The sequence below is a fragment of the Chrysemys picta genome, chromosome 13 (assembly GCF_011386835.1).
Source record: "Chrysemys picta bellii isolate R12L10 chromosome 13, ASM1138683v2, whole genome shotgun sequence".
NCBI classification, from domain to species: Eukaryota; Metazoa; Chordata; order Testudines; family Emydidae; genus Chrysemys; species Chrysemys picta.
This window is the reverse complement of record NC_088803.1, coordinates 1,948,843-1,964,665: the sequence shown is the minus strand read 5'-3', so window position 1 is coordinate 1,964,665 and position 15,823 is coordinate 1,948,843. Positions and strand designations below refer to the sequence as shown.

General features: G+C 44.4%; 1 protein-coding gene and 1 pseudogene across 1 annotated transcript; both read left to right on the top strand.

The window, feature by feature from the left end:
- Positions 1–1,709: 1,709 nt before the first annotated feature.
- LOC101953009 (olfactory receptor 6M1-like) lies at positions 1,710–2,663 on the top strand. Its single transcript, XM_005312274.3, has one exon. The coding sequence runs from the start codon at positions 1,710–1,712 to the stop codon at positions 2,661–2,663; it is 954 nt and encodes a 317-aa protein (XP_005312331.3).
- A 5,942-nt stretch (positions 2,664–8,605) lies between these two features.
- Positions 8,606–9,408, top strand: LOC103306839 (olfactory receptor 6X1-like; annotated as a pseudogene).
- Positions 9,409–15,823: the final 6,415 nt, after the last annotated feature.

Sequence of the window (15,823 nt, the reverse complement as noted above, 5' to 3'; positions counted from 1 at the left end):
GACTGAAGGAGTTCAATATAATTATCTTATCAAAGAGAACTTTAAAAGATAACTTGCTCACAGTCAATAAGTACCTACGTGGGGAACAAATATTTTAGTCTAGCAGAAAAAATGTAGAACAAGACCAAATGACAGAAAGTGAAGGCTAGAAAAAATTCAAATTGGAACTAAGGTGCACCTTTTTTAACAGTGAGGGGAATTAACCATTTGAACAACTCACCAAGTGTGGTGGTGGATTTTCCATCACTGGCAATATTTAAATCAAGACGGGATTTTTCCTGAAAGACAGGATCTCGTTAAAAGGAAAAAGTTCAATGGCAGGAGTTATACAGGCGATGAGACTAGATGAACTCAGTGGTCCCTTCCAGCGGAGGAATCTATAATGGAATTATGTTGCAAAACAATGACCAAAAAGAACATATGCTTCTGGGTGCTCAGTGACACAGCGGCTTGGACGCCTGGATGCCATGATCTTCTTTTCACTGTTAGCTTTTTTGACTGCCGCTGCACAAAGATGGCAAAGTTCACAATGAGTCAAGATTATATAAGATAGTTAAGTCGAAAGCAGAGTTACAAAAGGATCCGACAAAACCGGGTGATTGGGAAACAAAATCGCCGATGAAATTCAGCGTTGAGAAATGCAAAGTAATGTATATGAGAAAACATAATCACAACTTCACATGCAAAATAATAGGGTCTAAATTAGTTATCACTCAAGAAAGAGATCTTGGAGTCATTGTGGATAGTTCTCTGAAAACATCCACTCAATGTGCAGCAGTAGTCAAAAAAGCAAACAGAATGTTGGGAATGATTCCCATTACCAAAAGGATAGATAATAAGATTGCAAATAACATAATGCGATGATATAAATAGATCTTTTCTGCGATGGGGCGACCAGAACTGCCCATAGTGCTCTAGGAGTAGGCATATTATGTATTAGAAATGGAAAAGGTACAGAGAAGGGTAACAAAAATAATTAGGGGTATGGAACAGGTCCCATATGAGGAGAGATTAAAAAGACTGAGACTCTTCATCTTGGAAAAGAGATGACTGTGGAGGGATATGAGAGAGGTCTAGAAAGTCATGACTGGTGTGGAGACAGTGAATAGGGAAGTGTTATTTACCTCTCCGTGGAACGCCAGAACCAGGGGTCACCTGATGAAATTAATAGGCATCCAGTTTAAAACCAAAAAAAGGAAGTATTTCCTCACACAACACACAGTCATTCTGTGGAACTCATTCCGAGGGGATGTTGTGAAGGCCAAAAGTATAACTGGGTTCAAAAAAGGTTTAGATAAATTCCTGGAAGATAGGTCGATCAAGGGCTCTTAACCAAGATGGTCAGGGATGCAATTCCATGCTCTGTGTGTCTGAGCCTCTGATGGCCAGATGTGGGGAGTGAATGACAAGGTATGGATCACCCAATAAGTGCCCTGTTTTGTTCATTCCCTGTGAAGCACCTGGCTTTAGCCACTGTCAGAAGACAGGATATTGGGCTAGATGGACAATTGGTTTGACCCAGTATGGTTGTTCTTATGACAACAAATTACAGGATTAATGGAGGAGTTATTAGGTAAAATCATATGTCATATATTATGTACAAAGTGGGGCTAAAAGATCACCAGGGTTCCATCCGGCTTTGAAATCTATGAATACACGAAAATGCCATTCACTTATTTTCATATTTACTCTTTCTACAGAAGTTGGACATGGAGGAAAGAAATGAAACGGCTGTGTCTGAGTTCATCCTACTGGGATTTTCCAGCCTTGGTGAGAAACTGAAGATTTTTCTGTTCCTGATTCTTCTCCTCACCTACCTGATCACAGTGACGGGCAACGTGGTCATCATTTTCATAGTGTGGGTGGATCATCGACTCCACTCTCCCATGTACTTTTTCATCGCCAATTTGTCCTTCTTGGAAATCTGGTTCACCTCGGTCACAAGCCCTAAAATGATGCTGACCTTTCTCTCAGTCAGCAAAACCATTTCATTGAATGGCTGCATGGCCCAGACCTTCTTCTATTTCACTCTTGGGGCTACGGAGTTCACCCTTTTAGTAGTCATGTCCTTTGATCGCTATGTTGCCATCTGCCGCCCTTTGCAATACGCCACCATCATGAATCAGAGACTCTGCATTCAGCTAGTACTTGTTTCATGGGTGGGAAGTTTTACAGTTATAAGTGTACGGATGGTCCTGATTTCGAAGCTGAGATTCTGTGGGCCAAATGTGATCAACCATTTCTTTTGTGACAACACACCCCTTTTCCTACTGTCCTGCACTGACACCAGTGGGATTAGGAGGGCAGACTCCATTTTGAGCACAACTGTAGTGCTGAGTTCATTATGCTTGATAATGTTGTCGTATGTGAGCATCTTCTTCTCTATTCTGCGAATCCCAACACTCACAGGCAGACAGAAAGCTTTTGCTACCTGTGGGTCCCATCTCACAGCTTTGGCTGTCGTCTATGGAAGTTGTATTGTTTTGTATGCCAGGCCTTCAGGAAGTTTCTCCTTGGATGTCAACAAAGGGGTGGCTCTGCTGAACACCGTACTCTACCCTTTCCTCAACCCCTTTATCTACAGCCTCAGAAACAAGACTGTGAAGCTTGCTCTGAGAGAAGCCTTTGGTCAGAGAACAGCAAAGTTGTTCCCCAACCTGTGAAATGCTTGTGGATAACTACAAGTAAAGCAACAAAATGATAATGAGAAGGCATGAGTCAATCTGCTAATGTTTCGTACAATTCTGTGTAATAGTCCTTTCTCCATCTGTATTTTTCATAAATAAACATTTAGTCAATTCTAATTTTAATGGAAACAATTAAAATAATTTTGCATTTCTTGAAAGTGCTGAACTGTCAGACATTTGAGATCAATGTACAACTATCCACAGAACAAATGCAGCATTGACAGTAGCAGAGCAAAGTCCAAGACTAGCACACCAATCCTCTAAAACCGATTTTCCTTCCTAAGAAGATTCAGGATAGTAAGCAGAAAAGCTGAGCTTTTCATATGAGCTAAGGGTTTTAGGTGCCCAAATTCCAATAAAACTCAATGTAGTTGTGTAACTTAAGACCAAATTTTCAAAAGAATTTAGGCACCTAAAAAGCAAGTATTTATCTAGTGTGATTTTCAGAAGTGCCTGGGCACCAAACTACCATTGATTCCCAGTAGACATCTATCTACTAATCAATTATTTTTCCACTGAACATCTCTATGGGATGGAAAATAGAATTTCAACCTGGTAATTCTGCTCTGGGCACAATACTTGTGGTTGAGTTACAATATGTCATTCCGAAAGTCATCCAGTCTTTTTTATACCCTCCAAGAGTTGGAGAATTTTCTACATTGTTATGCTAGCTGTGATACCTGTGGTATCTGATCTAACTTCTCCTTGTTATGGTAGGTTCAGTTCTCTTTCTCCTTTCTAGGAACATAAGAGCAGTATCCAACAATTGGTGAAAAAGCATGAATCAGTCTCCCAATGCTAAGTTAAATTATTTGACATTATAATCTTTTCTCCACTCAGATTCTTTCTAATGACTGTTCTGTAAAACATACCCAAGAAATGAACCAGAATCTCTCTATCTCTATAACATTCTGTCAATCTGGTAGGGTAAGTAGATTTCAGGCTTTTATAAATTCCTGTCTCTTCGTCCATAGCTTTAGAGCCAGTCTTGCTCTATTGTTAAGAAGTCTGAATTGCTCTCACACAAATCACTTTAGAGAATTAAAGCCTGTTTTATTGAAAGGTTGAATATTCTTCATGACACTGAAGTTCTCCCCCATATTATTTTGGAAAAATACAAATAGGCTTAATCATGAGTTGTGGTTAAATCAAGCAATGAATGTGAAAACTGCTACCAACTATTCATATTTGTATATCAAGCTATACTATTCATTTAGGAGAGAGTTAAAACAGTACCTAGGGGATTTAGAAGCACAAGTCCCATGGAAGGTCAATGGGAGATTTTTGCTCTTAAATCCCTTAGATGCTTTTGAACTACCAGCACCCTTAAGATGCCACTATACTGAATGCTCAGAGCATGCCTATACTACAGATACACTCCTCCACTAATGTTCTCTGGTGCAAACTGGTGCAGCTTCTGTGAAGCAAATGAAGCGGTGCCAATTTACACAGGTTGAGGATCTTGCCCATTCCTAGTCAAGATCGAGAGCAGGTAAGATATGATTCTACATCTCACTGGAAAGTTCCCATTGGATCAGTACATCATCTGGTGTGACTCGTACAGCGCCATTGACTTATGTGGAACTGTGGGCAATTTACATTGTCTGGAATTGGGCCCACTGACTTGGATCAACTCCAATTGACACTGGCTGGAGATATGATCCAGTGACTCGAGGGATGAAGGGTCAGATTCCTTCACAGCGTTGAGTAAGAACAAAGGGCCAGGCTTTTACAGATACTATAGCATCTAAAGATCCACACTGGTCCTTATTTGGATTTTCAAAAGTGCCTAATTCCCAATGGGACTTAGGTGCCTAAGTACTTCTGAAAATCCCTATAGGCACCTATTTACAAATTTAGGCACCTAAATACCTTCAAAATCTAACCCCAAATCAATCTCCAAAGGTCACTGGATTCTTTCATTTGTCTAGGAAACAATAATCTGGAGCTACATGACTGAAATTGCCTTTGGTTCCATATAGGACATGTCTATTAATCTTAAGGACATGATGCAAAGATGTTGGTTCCCTGAGCTTCAGAGAAGTGCGGAAGATGCTGAGCTTGGGGCATTTGAGGGATGATAAAGTGTTTTGTTTGCATATGTTACATTTGTCTAACATACAACTGCCAAGCTATGAATGGATTTTTAAGAGTGGCATGTTTAATGCATGTGAATAGGTGCTTAGAACACAGGCCAAGTGAGTTTTAAAAAGTTATAAATCCAAAGAAATAAATATATAAACACAAAAATTATCTTGATTTTTATTTTTACATGAGAGCACCAAGGAATAGAATTTTTACTTAACTATTTGGAAAGGTATTTTTGGTTGATTGCTGTTGTTTTTTAAACAACTCATTTGTTTTCTGTTTAGAAAGAAAGAAAGAAGATTAATAGTAAGGTCTGAGGATTTGAAGTAGTCATTAGAATGAGTGGTTTCAGAGTAACAGCCGTGTTAGTCTGTATCCGCAAAAAGAAGAACAGGAGTACTTGTGGCACCTTAGAGACTAACAAATTTATTAGAGCATAAGCTTTCGTGGACTACAGCCCACTTCTTCGGATGCATCCGAAGAAGTGGGCTGTAGTCCACGAAAGCTTATGCTCTAATAAATTTGTTAGTCTCTAAGGTGCCACAAGTACTCCTGTTCTTCTTTTATTAGAATGAGTGTGAGATATACCTCCTCTGCAATGATATTATTATAAACACTTGTTGGAAAAGCAAGTTCAGTGACATGCCTAACACTTAATGACACATACTGCGAATATCCGACGAGCATCTAAAATATGGAACTTCAGATCATTTGTCCTCTGAGAATTAACAGAGGAACCCGTACAGAAAAGATGTTGAGCAAATGGAAAATGACTTTTCTTCCTCAACAACAAATACTTCCAGCAAAGAAATTGGGCAGAAAATAGAACACTCTGTGGAGATATAATAACTAGCTAGAACTAGTTGGATTCAATTCCACATCGCACATTACCTCCATGTCACTGCATATTTTACCTGGGTCTTGGCAGCATCCTGAACCGGTTACTGTGAGCAGAGAAAGGGTGCTAACATTGTTGAGTTCAGAGGGATGTTTTGCAGAGATTAAAATGTATGGAAAGTACTTTAGGACTGTTAGATCTAAAATATGCTTTCTTTATAACAAGCAAAACACACGTCTTTGAAAATAAAAAGCTGTATCCTATAATATTTCAAATGGGCAGTTTCAGTGTTCTTCACCTTCTTCTCCTTGAAGGAATTTTCTCTTAATCCTCCCATCTGTCTATTTTTCTCTTTCTATCTGACCTATCCATCAGTCTGTCTAACAAGCTAAATATCTACCCATCTATACAGGCAGGTACACCACAACCACTATGAAGATATATAAAAGCCATACATATTCATAAACTGAACACAGAGAGCACTGTAGTCCCTTCTTTCCCCTTTCCCTATTTTATCAGAGGTTGTCATTTTCTTTGTTTTGCTTCTTAAACGTCTGATTTCAGGCGGGTTACTGACAGACTGAAGAAGTGGAGATTCTATCTTTGGGAGGCTCTGAGCATCCCAACCAATTCCAGAGGCAAGGTCTACACCATGTCCCAGTTCCCGAAAAAGCTGTCTCTCCTGCTCCCGGATATCTCATTCTGGAGGGTGAATGTTCTATCACTGATGTGAGTAAGTCCTTTGTGTTCTTCCTGGAGATTGTGGGGATAGACTTATTGATAGTCTCTGGCTGTTTTGTGCCATTCTGGTGATACAGAGCAGCTGTAGGGGACAGTCTGGTCATTCACAAGTGCACCATGTCACTGGAGCGCCACTCTGTCTACACTGCAATTGGAGGTATGATTTCAGCATCAGCAGACACATTCACGCTAGCTTTGATCTGTCTAGTTCAGGTACCAGCAGCAGTGTCCTATGAGTAATTACCCAGTGTCCCAGGTGGACTTGTTAGCCCACGCTGAGGTCCATGCTGCTATTGGTACCCAAGATTGAAGCTAGTTGAGGTATGCCTACATGTGTTACAATCAGACCCCTCATTTGCAGAGCAGACATACCGGAAGTAGCTAGAGGTTACCAGCGAATATAGCACACGATTCCTAACTTGTTGTCTTAAGCTAAAGAAGTTAGTCACCTCTTCCTTTGCAATTTCAACTCGGGGTGCGAGTCACTGGATACATCCCAGATGCTTTGTGCCTCTCTGATCAGACAGAACAACAGTGAACACAATTTAACAGGGCAGTTAAGCTGAGGATACAGCAGCTGCTTTGTCTCTCTGAGCCCATGCAAAGAAGTGAGAGTGTACCCACCGCAGCGAAGGGCTGAGGGCAGAAGCATTCCAACTCATGATTCAGTCAGGGGAAGTTTGGCTACTGGTATCTAAAATGATACAGTGTTCAAAGGCTATACAAATGCCAAGGTATTTATTAGTATTATTTAATCTCTTTTGAAGTAACCCCCCAGATACTATACTTGATTAACCCTGTAGATCTAAGATCCCGTTTTATCAATCTAGATTCTTGTATCACTCCCACTGCCATAGGATCTGAGCGCCTCACAAGCATAAATTGTTACTTATCCCCCATTGACTGCAGTGATAGCAAAATTTGGTCCGTAATGCCATGATAGATAGAGCAATATGGTCAACAATTCATCAGCTTTGAGAGAGAGAGAGAGAGAGAGAGAGAGAGAGAGAGAGAGAGAGAGAGAGAGATGCACATAGAGAGAGAGAGAGATAGATGGTGTTTGGGAATTGCATATATATATTCATGAGAAAATGTTGTAGCAGAAGCCAAATGGTTTCCCAGTAGTAGTAGTCGTACTATTACTATTACTAATAATAACATGTTAATAAATCATGCCAGATTCACAAGGGGATTTAGGCATCACACTCAAAATAGGGGAGGAGGAGATAGTGAGGGCCTTCTTATAACCGTACAATCATCAGGCCAAAAAGAGTCAGTAGAAAGTTGGCTTTGTACCTTTTGTGGTTAGGTGAGTATTTAGGCTGTTGTAGACTTAAGTTCAAGTCCCTGCACCAGTGGCTGTTTAATTTGTTATACAAATTTGAACAGCATCAACGGGAAATATTAAGCACACCCCTACCCCCATCAGGCAGTACCCCGTTGTCCTGTGGTTACTCAGGAAGGGGAAGACTTAAGTTCAAATCTTTCTTCCAAAGCAGATTTTAACAGGTGTTATATCCCAGGTGAGTGCTTCTCCCCTGAGCTAAAGGACACTTAAGGAATCCTACTCTGGTATTTATAACTTGGGTATCTTCTGGTCACCTTATCTAGGCCAAGGTTTCCAAAGCAGCCTAAGAGATTTATGCCCACTAACCCCTTTGAATTAAGGTGTTTTACTCCCTTAGGTTTCTTTGAAAAATCCAGCCCTAGCAACTAGGTATTTTTCACCAGAGAAAAGCAGTCAGGCTTCAGGGAACCCGCTCCCCATTTTTTGCCCCCACTCACTGCATTCCAGAAGGCCGCCTTCACCTCCTTCTTTCTTATTGTGTAAATCAAAGGGTTCAGCAAGGGGGTCAAGACTGCATTTAGCCCGGACACCACGTTGTTCAAAGGAACAGCTTCCTTAGATGTTGTGAATCTAGCCCAAAATGTTTTACATGTAACAGAATGCTTCCTTTGATCCAAACAGGAATTTGTGACAACTTTTTAAATTCTCCACTAATTCCGAACAGGTTCAGATTTGGCCAAACCAATTTTTGCCTCTACTGACCCTGCCTGATTCTTTGGAACTACCACTGAACTGAACTCCCACCTCCAAACAACTGCGCCTTTTGCTGTCCCTGCGAGTCACGACTCAAAGGAGGAAGGAGACAACGTGCAAGAAAAATACTACAACAGTGAAGGAGTTAATTCTCTGGGGCTTCCCATTGGGCATGGTTTTCACTTTGTGTTCTTCTCGGTCATTTTACTCATGTACATCCTGACCATTGTAGGAAACGGCCTTATTGTGATCATCGGGAGGACCAGTCACAAGCTGCACTCCCCGATGTACTTTTTCCTGAGCAACCTCTCATTCCTGGAGAGCTGGTACACCACCGCCATGGTGCCCAAAATGCGAGAGACCTTTGTAGCAGTTGAGACAAAAATTTACATGTACTGATGCCTCCTTCAGACTTTCTTCCATTTCTTCCTGGGCAGCACGGAGTTCTTCATCCTGGCTGTGATGTCCTTCGACTGCTATTTGGCCATATGCAAACCCTTGCTATACGCCACAGTCATGACCAGAAAGATCTGCCTCCAGCTGTCTGTGGGGCTTGTTTCGGGGGATTCCTGGATATATTATTCCAAACTCTTCTGATCTTCCAGCTGCCCTTATGATACTCCAATATTAGCAACTATTTCTACTGTGACATTGGGCCGGTCTTAAAAATAGCCTGCACTGATACCTGCCTCATTGAGTTGCTGGGATTCTTGGCTGCAATCACAGTTATTCTCAGTTCCTTGATGTTCACCGTGGTTTCCTACATCTGTATAATATCCACCATCCTCCACATCCCCTCTGCAACAGGGTTCCAGAAGATATTTTCTATCTGCATTCCCATCTGACTGTAGTCTCGATACTCTATGGGGCTGTTCTGTTTATGTACCTGAGGCCCAGTGTGCATTCCTCGTTCAGTCTCAACGAGGTGATGTCAATGTTAAATACCATCTTGTGCCCTGCTGAACCCTTTGATTTACACAATAAGAAAGAAGGAGGAGAAGGTGGCCTTCTGAAATGCGGTGAGCAAAAAAAGGGGTTTCCTGAAGCCTGGCTGCTTTTCTCTGGTGGAAAAAAAACGAGTTGCTAGGGCTTGAGTTTTCAAAGAAGACTAAGGGAATTAAGCACATTAATTCAAAGGGGTTAGTGTGCATAAATCCCTTAGGCTGTTTTGAAAATCCCAGCCTACCTGAGGTGACCAAGAGATACCCAAGTTATAAATACCAGAATAAGATTCACTCGCTCTGCAGAAGGCCAGCAAATATTAATCAAACCAATGCATCCTCCTACACAGCCAGTGCTGAGGATTTAAGTGAGACAAAGAACGCTACAGATCAGCGGGGCAGCACAAGGCCTGTGTATCACAGTCATCAGCAGGAGTTGAACCCTCAATGCTAAAAGCCTGAACTTTTGCTACTGCCTTACCTGAAGCTGTTATCGTCGTAGGTTGACGAACCACTAGAATGGGATAAACATTAGAGTTGGTTGGAAAATTTCAATTAAACATTTCTTTTCATTGGGGAATGCCAGCTCATAAGAACCGAAACATTCTGTGACAACACCTTTGTTCCGATGAAACTTTCCCAGGAAGGTTTCTGACATCAGAAGTTCTCCCAAGCCAATGGCTCATCGGGCTGACTCAGTTAAGGCACATCAGTTTCATAGCTAACAGTACACAGGGGAGTGATCGGGCCAGCATCATGTCAACCTGCCTTTGAATGCCCTAACCAAATGGATCAGGTACCCATTTTGCAGATGGGTAAACCAGACATGGCCTTTCATTATGAGATCAATCGAGACTCAACCCCATGACCTTCAGGACTGCAATCAAACAGACTTAACGCATGTCCAGGCTGGAATTTCTGAAAGCAAGCCCACACTTTTCTGCTTGGAAAAGAAACAACTAAAGGGGGATATGATTGAGGTCTATAAAATCATGACTGGTGTGGGGAAAGTAAATAAGGAAGTGTTATTTACTCCTCATAGCACAAGAACAAGGGGTCACCCAATGAAATTAATAGGCAGTAGGTGTAAAACAAACATAATGAAGTATTTCTTCACACAACACACAGTCAACCTGTGGAACTCCTTGCCAGAGGATGCTGTGAAGGCCAAGACTATAACAGAGTTCAAAAAAGAACTAGATAAGTTCATGGTGGATAGGTCCATCAATGGCTATTAGCCAAGATGGGCAGGGATGGTGTCCCTAGCCTCTGTTTGCCAGAGGCTGGGAGTGGGCGGCAGGGGATAGATCACTTGATGATTCTGTGTTCTGTTCATTCCCTCTGGGGCACCTGGCCTTGGCCAGTGTCATACTGGTTAGAGGGACCTTTGGTCTGACCGAGTATGGCCGTTCTGATGTTCTAATGTTCTTACAGAATAGCCATTAGCCTGGCGATTAGGGTATTTACCCGCAATATGGAAGATCCTGATTCAGATCAGGGACTTGAAGCTGGAGATCCCAAATTCCAGGTGAGTGTCAAAACCACCAGACTGTAGAGTCAGTCTTTTCCTCTCTGTCCCAATGAATATTTGATTATTTACACAAAGTGGAACAGCTCCATCTACGTCAAAGGATTAAGAATTTCGTAGCCCTTGTGCTGGCCCTATACATCAAGGGGAATTTCACCTTGGGAACTCTCTTTACGTTGGTAACTTGGGTGTATTTTTCAATGAAATCACCAGTGTTACTGTGAGAAAGCTACTGAAACCTACCTGGTGACCCCCATGACATTGCTCAGTCAAGATTTTTATTTGCTTATTTGATTTTAATTGGGGGATGGGGGTAGACTCAAGTCCAAGGTTTGCTCACAGCTTGCTAGACTCATAAGCCCATTGTGCATCTTCTGGTAACTGCACAGCACTCCAGCTATGCTTCCTGGAGGTAGAAGTTGCACTTTCATGGTAATACTCCTCTAGGAAGGTCACTGAGGTTTGAAAGAAGGACTATCATCAGCTCTAAACCCAGGCACCTAGTGGGTCACTGTTTTAGCACTCAGGTGTCGTAGATTCTGAGGTGATGTCTACACTTAGGACTACATGTGGGGTACAGGCACTGCATGTGTAGCAACCTGCAAGTGTAAAAGTCAGGCTGTGTCTAGATTTGCCACACCACAGTGACAGGCTCCAGCGGGGCGGTGGGGGAGGCAGCGGGACACGACACTGCTACCAATAGCAGCGTAGAGGTGGAAGGCACTGCCTGAGTGTGTGGAGAGCCTAGCGTGACCAGATGTCCTGATTTTATAGGGAAAGTCCCGATTTTTGGGTCTTTTTCTTATATAGCAGGGGTTGGCAACCTTTGGCATGTGGCTCGCCACGGTAAGCACCCTAGCGGGCCGGGCCAGTTTATTTACCTGCTGACGAGGCAGGTTCGGCCGATCGCGGCCCCCACTGGCGGCGGTTCACCGTCCCGGGCCAATGGGGGCGGTGAGAAGCCACGGCCAGCACATCCCTCACCCGCACCACTTCCCGCCGCCCCCATTGGCCAGGGACGGCGAACCGCTGCCAGTGGGACCGCGATCGGCCGAACCTGCCGCGTCAGCAGGTACATAAACTGGCCCGGCCCGCCAGTGTGCTTACCCCCTATTACTCCCCAGCCCTGTCCCGATTTTTCACACTTGCTGTCTAGTCACCCTAGGAGAGCCCACGTAGGGTATATGCCTTGGGGGTGAAGGTATGTGGGGCACTTTCTTCTTCTCTGCCTGCCAGCGCTGGGCCTCACCATCTACACTGCTGCTTACAGCTGTGCCAGCTGGCATGCGGTGTGAGTATGCTGCACGCTGCTGTAAGGGTAAACGTTCACTTCGGCTGAGATATTCAAAGCTGTGAAAGGGGATCTGGACACCCAATTTCTATTAAATTAATCAAATCTATCTATCTATCTATCTATCTATCTATCTATCTATCTATCCCCATCCACCCCATCTATCTATCTATCTATCTATCTATCTATCTATCTATCTATCTATCTATCCCCATACACCCCATCATCTATCTATCTATCTATCTATCTATCTATCTATCTATCTATCTATCTATCTATCTATCTATCTATCTATCTATTTATCTATCTATCTATCTATCCCCATCCACCCCCTCTATCTATCTATCTATCTATCTATCCCCATCCACCCCATCTATCTATCTATCTATCTATCTATCTATCTATCTATCCCCATCCACCCCCTCTACCTATCTATCCCCCACACAAACCCTCTCTTTCTCTCTGTTGTACCTGAATTCTTCCCATGTAACTTTAAACAAAATTCTCTTTCTCTTCTCTAATTCCTGCAATAACTTGAGATTTTTCACTTTTTCTCTCTTCTCCAAAACTGTCTCTTCCTATACATAGCCATTGATAGAATACAGAGACATAGTCCTTATTACTGTTTGTTAGTTGTCCAATACGTGTATAATTGCCTTGTTGGTATTCCCTTGCAATGCTCATAATCCTAAATTTCTTAATCAGTATTAAAAAACAATCAAACTATAGGACAAGCCCCTGAATTAATATAAACCCAACTAAAATGTATCTGTGTCTACGGGATGAGTCTACACTGCACCCTAGTGGGGATGGAATAGAAATAACCCTAAGAGATTTTCATAGGCCAGAAGTATATGAAATAGTGCTGCCCTCACACTGAGAGTTTTTGCAGGGCTAGAACTAGTTGTCTCTCACTGTGTCTCTTGCACAGTAATACACAGCCGTGTCTTCCGTTCTCAGGCTGCGGAGTTGCAGATACACGGTGCTGATGGAGTTATCAGTCGAGATGGTGACGCTGTCTTTTACAGAGTCGTCATAGATAGTAGCACCATCTTCAGGGTCAATTCTCCCAAGCCAAACCAGTCCTTTCCCAGGAGTCTGCCTGATCCAGCTCATATAGTAGTCAGTGAGAGTGAAGCCTGAGGTTTTACAGGATATTTTCACAGACTCGCCGGGCTTCTTAATTTCTGCCCCAGATTGGACCAGCTGAACCTCCGATTGGACACCTGTAGGGAAGGCATATAATGAATATCGGAACACCAGATTTATCCCCATTGTCCCAGCATCCTCTGAATTCTCCATGTTCCCAATTTACCTGGATAAGCTGCCATCAAGCAAAGATACATTAAAATATGCCTCATATTTATTATCCTCTGCAGCCAAACCAAACACCGATATTCTGAGCAGTAAAAGCAGGTCACAGCCTCGCTGTTTCGATGTGGTTACTCTAGAGGGGAAAAGAGTTTGGCTTTTTAAACAGGAAGCTCCCCACAGACTTTGCATAAACCCTCATCGCCTTCAGAAGCAGAGGGGGATAAAAGCAGCAGGACCCTTGGGCCCAGATTCTGATCCGCCTGCTCGTGTGGGGGAGTCGCTCACCCCTCCAGTGGTGCCTCTGATAACAATGAGTCAGGCTTTTATTTTAGGCACAACCCGGAAAGGATCTGCACTAGCCCAGGGCTAACCCTAGGAGGTGTTGTGCCCAGGGGCGGTGAGTTGTATGGGCCCATGGTGCCTGGGCTCCAGCAATATTCAAAGCCAGGGGGCTTGGCTCCACCAATGTTTGGGGTCGAGTCTCCCCCCTGGCCCTGCCGGCCACCCCGTGCCTCCCCTGTGTCCCAGAATGTCCCTGCCTCTCCCCTGCAGCGCCGCTGCCTCCGCTCTGCAGGGTCCCAGCATCAACTGTCACCGCAGGGTCCTAGCGCCTCCACCCACTAGTGCCAGGGCAGGCTGCCCGTACCCTGCCCTTCCACCTCAGACCCCTCCCTTTTCCGGCGGGACCTCCACCAGCACAGGGCCCGCTGCCCGCAGTCACCACGCTGGACAAGGGGCAGCCCCATCCCCCACCCCCAGTGAGGCTACAGTGAGGGGCAGCAGTAGGAGAGGAGGCACACATGTGATAGCAGCCCCCCGCCCAGCACCCACCACAGGGGAAGCGAGGGGGCTTCCTGGACCTGAGAGAGGCCCTAGGAGCACGTGCAGTGACAGTGGTGTGAGGCAAGTGTGGTGTGTGGAGGGGTGAGGGGGGGCCCCTTCCCCAGAGCTCACTGCTGCCAGTGGGGAGAGGGCTGGGGGGGAGTGCTCCTCTCTGGCCCCACCCCAGGGCAGCCTGCCTGCACCCCAAATTCATCCCCAGCCCTGTCCCACCCCAGAGCCCGCACCGCCAGCCAGAGCCCTTACGCCCTCCCCACACTTCAACCCTCTGCCCTAGCCCTGAGCCCCTCCAGCACACCAAACACTTCATTTCCAGTCCCAGCCAGAGCCCTCACCCCCCACACCCCAACTCTCTGCCCTAACCCTGATCCTCCTCCACACCCCAAACCCCTCATCCCCAGCCCCACCCCAGAGCCCTCACATTTTTACACTATTTTAAAAAATATATATTGGATTACAAGGCAGGTGTGGGAGGACGGAACTTGGACCTGTTCTAGGCACCACCAAAAAGTATACAAACCTGCCGCTCCTGGTTGTGCCTCAGAGATACGGTTCTGAGTCACACCTCTTCCTTTGCTCCCTTCATCTTCCCAGGGTGTAATCCAATTCCTCTTAGGCCAGTTGTGGACGGATTCTCATTGACTTCAGCGGGGTTTGCTCAGGCCTTTATTGCTGGAAATTACCGACACTAAATAACTCCCTGTCCCTAATATCAGCTACAGTAACCTTTGAGTAGGGGAGTGGAGCCAAGACTCTGCCAATCCCCAGTCCTGCTTTTCCACCTCCTCCCGGGAGAAGGAGTAAACAGCTGATTAGCCCTGTCTCATACCTCTGCACCCAGATCAGCCCACAGGAGACCTATTTTCTGTTGCCTAGATTCATCATTTCCAGGGCCACGCTGGACCACTGGGATCATCTAGTCTGACCTCCTGAGTAACACAGGCTGGAGAATTTCCTCCAGTTGCTCCTGCATTTGGCCCAGTTCCTTGTCTTTGATTAAAACACATCTTCTAGAAAGGCATCCAGGTGTAACTTGACCTGAGATTTCCAAAACTCCCTTAAGGATTTGGCTCTTCAACTCCTCTGAATCAGGGCAGATCCCTTAGGAATGTTCAATATATCAGCTGTGGAGTCTGTTTATGAAAATCATGACTGGTGAGACAGTCTATCATTTTAAAGCAATATAAACCAGCACAGCTATCTTTATGTAAGCAGAGTCAGGATGAGCTCTCCCCTGACATGTGGTGGTGAGCTTTGGAAAAGGACGTCAGGGGCTGATCTCGTTTGCATGGGCACACCCACCCTACCTAGCACAATGGACTGCTTGCCCAAATGGTCACTTTGGCTGCTTTGGGATCCCCAGTCTCTTTGTTATTGGGGCAGGAGTAATAAAGGGTTATTATCCTGGTTATGTGAATCAAGGACAGGAGAACTGTACTTGGCGTTTTATGATGGAGGGACTCGCCCTCACCTAAGTAGCACTCGCTAGGCAAAGGACATGGGTTACAAAGCCC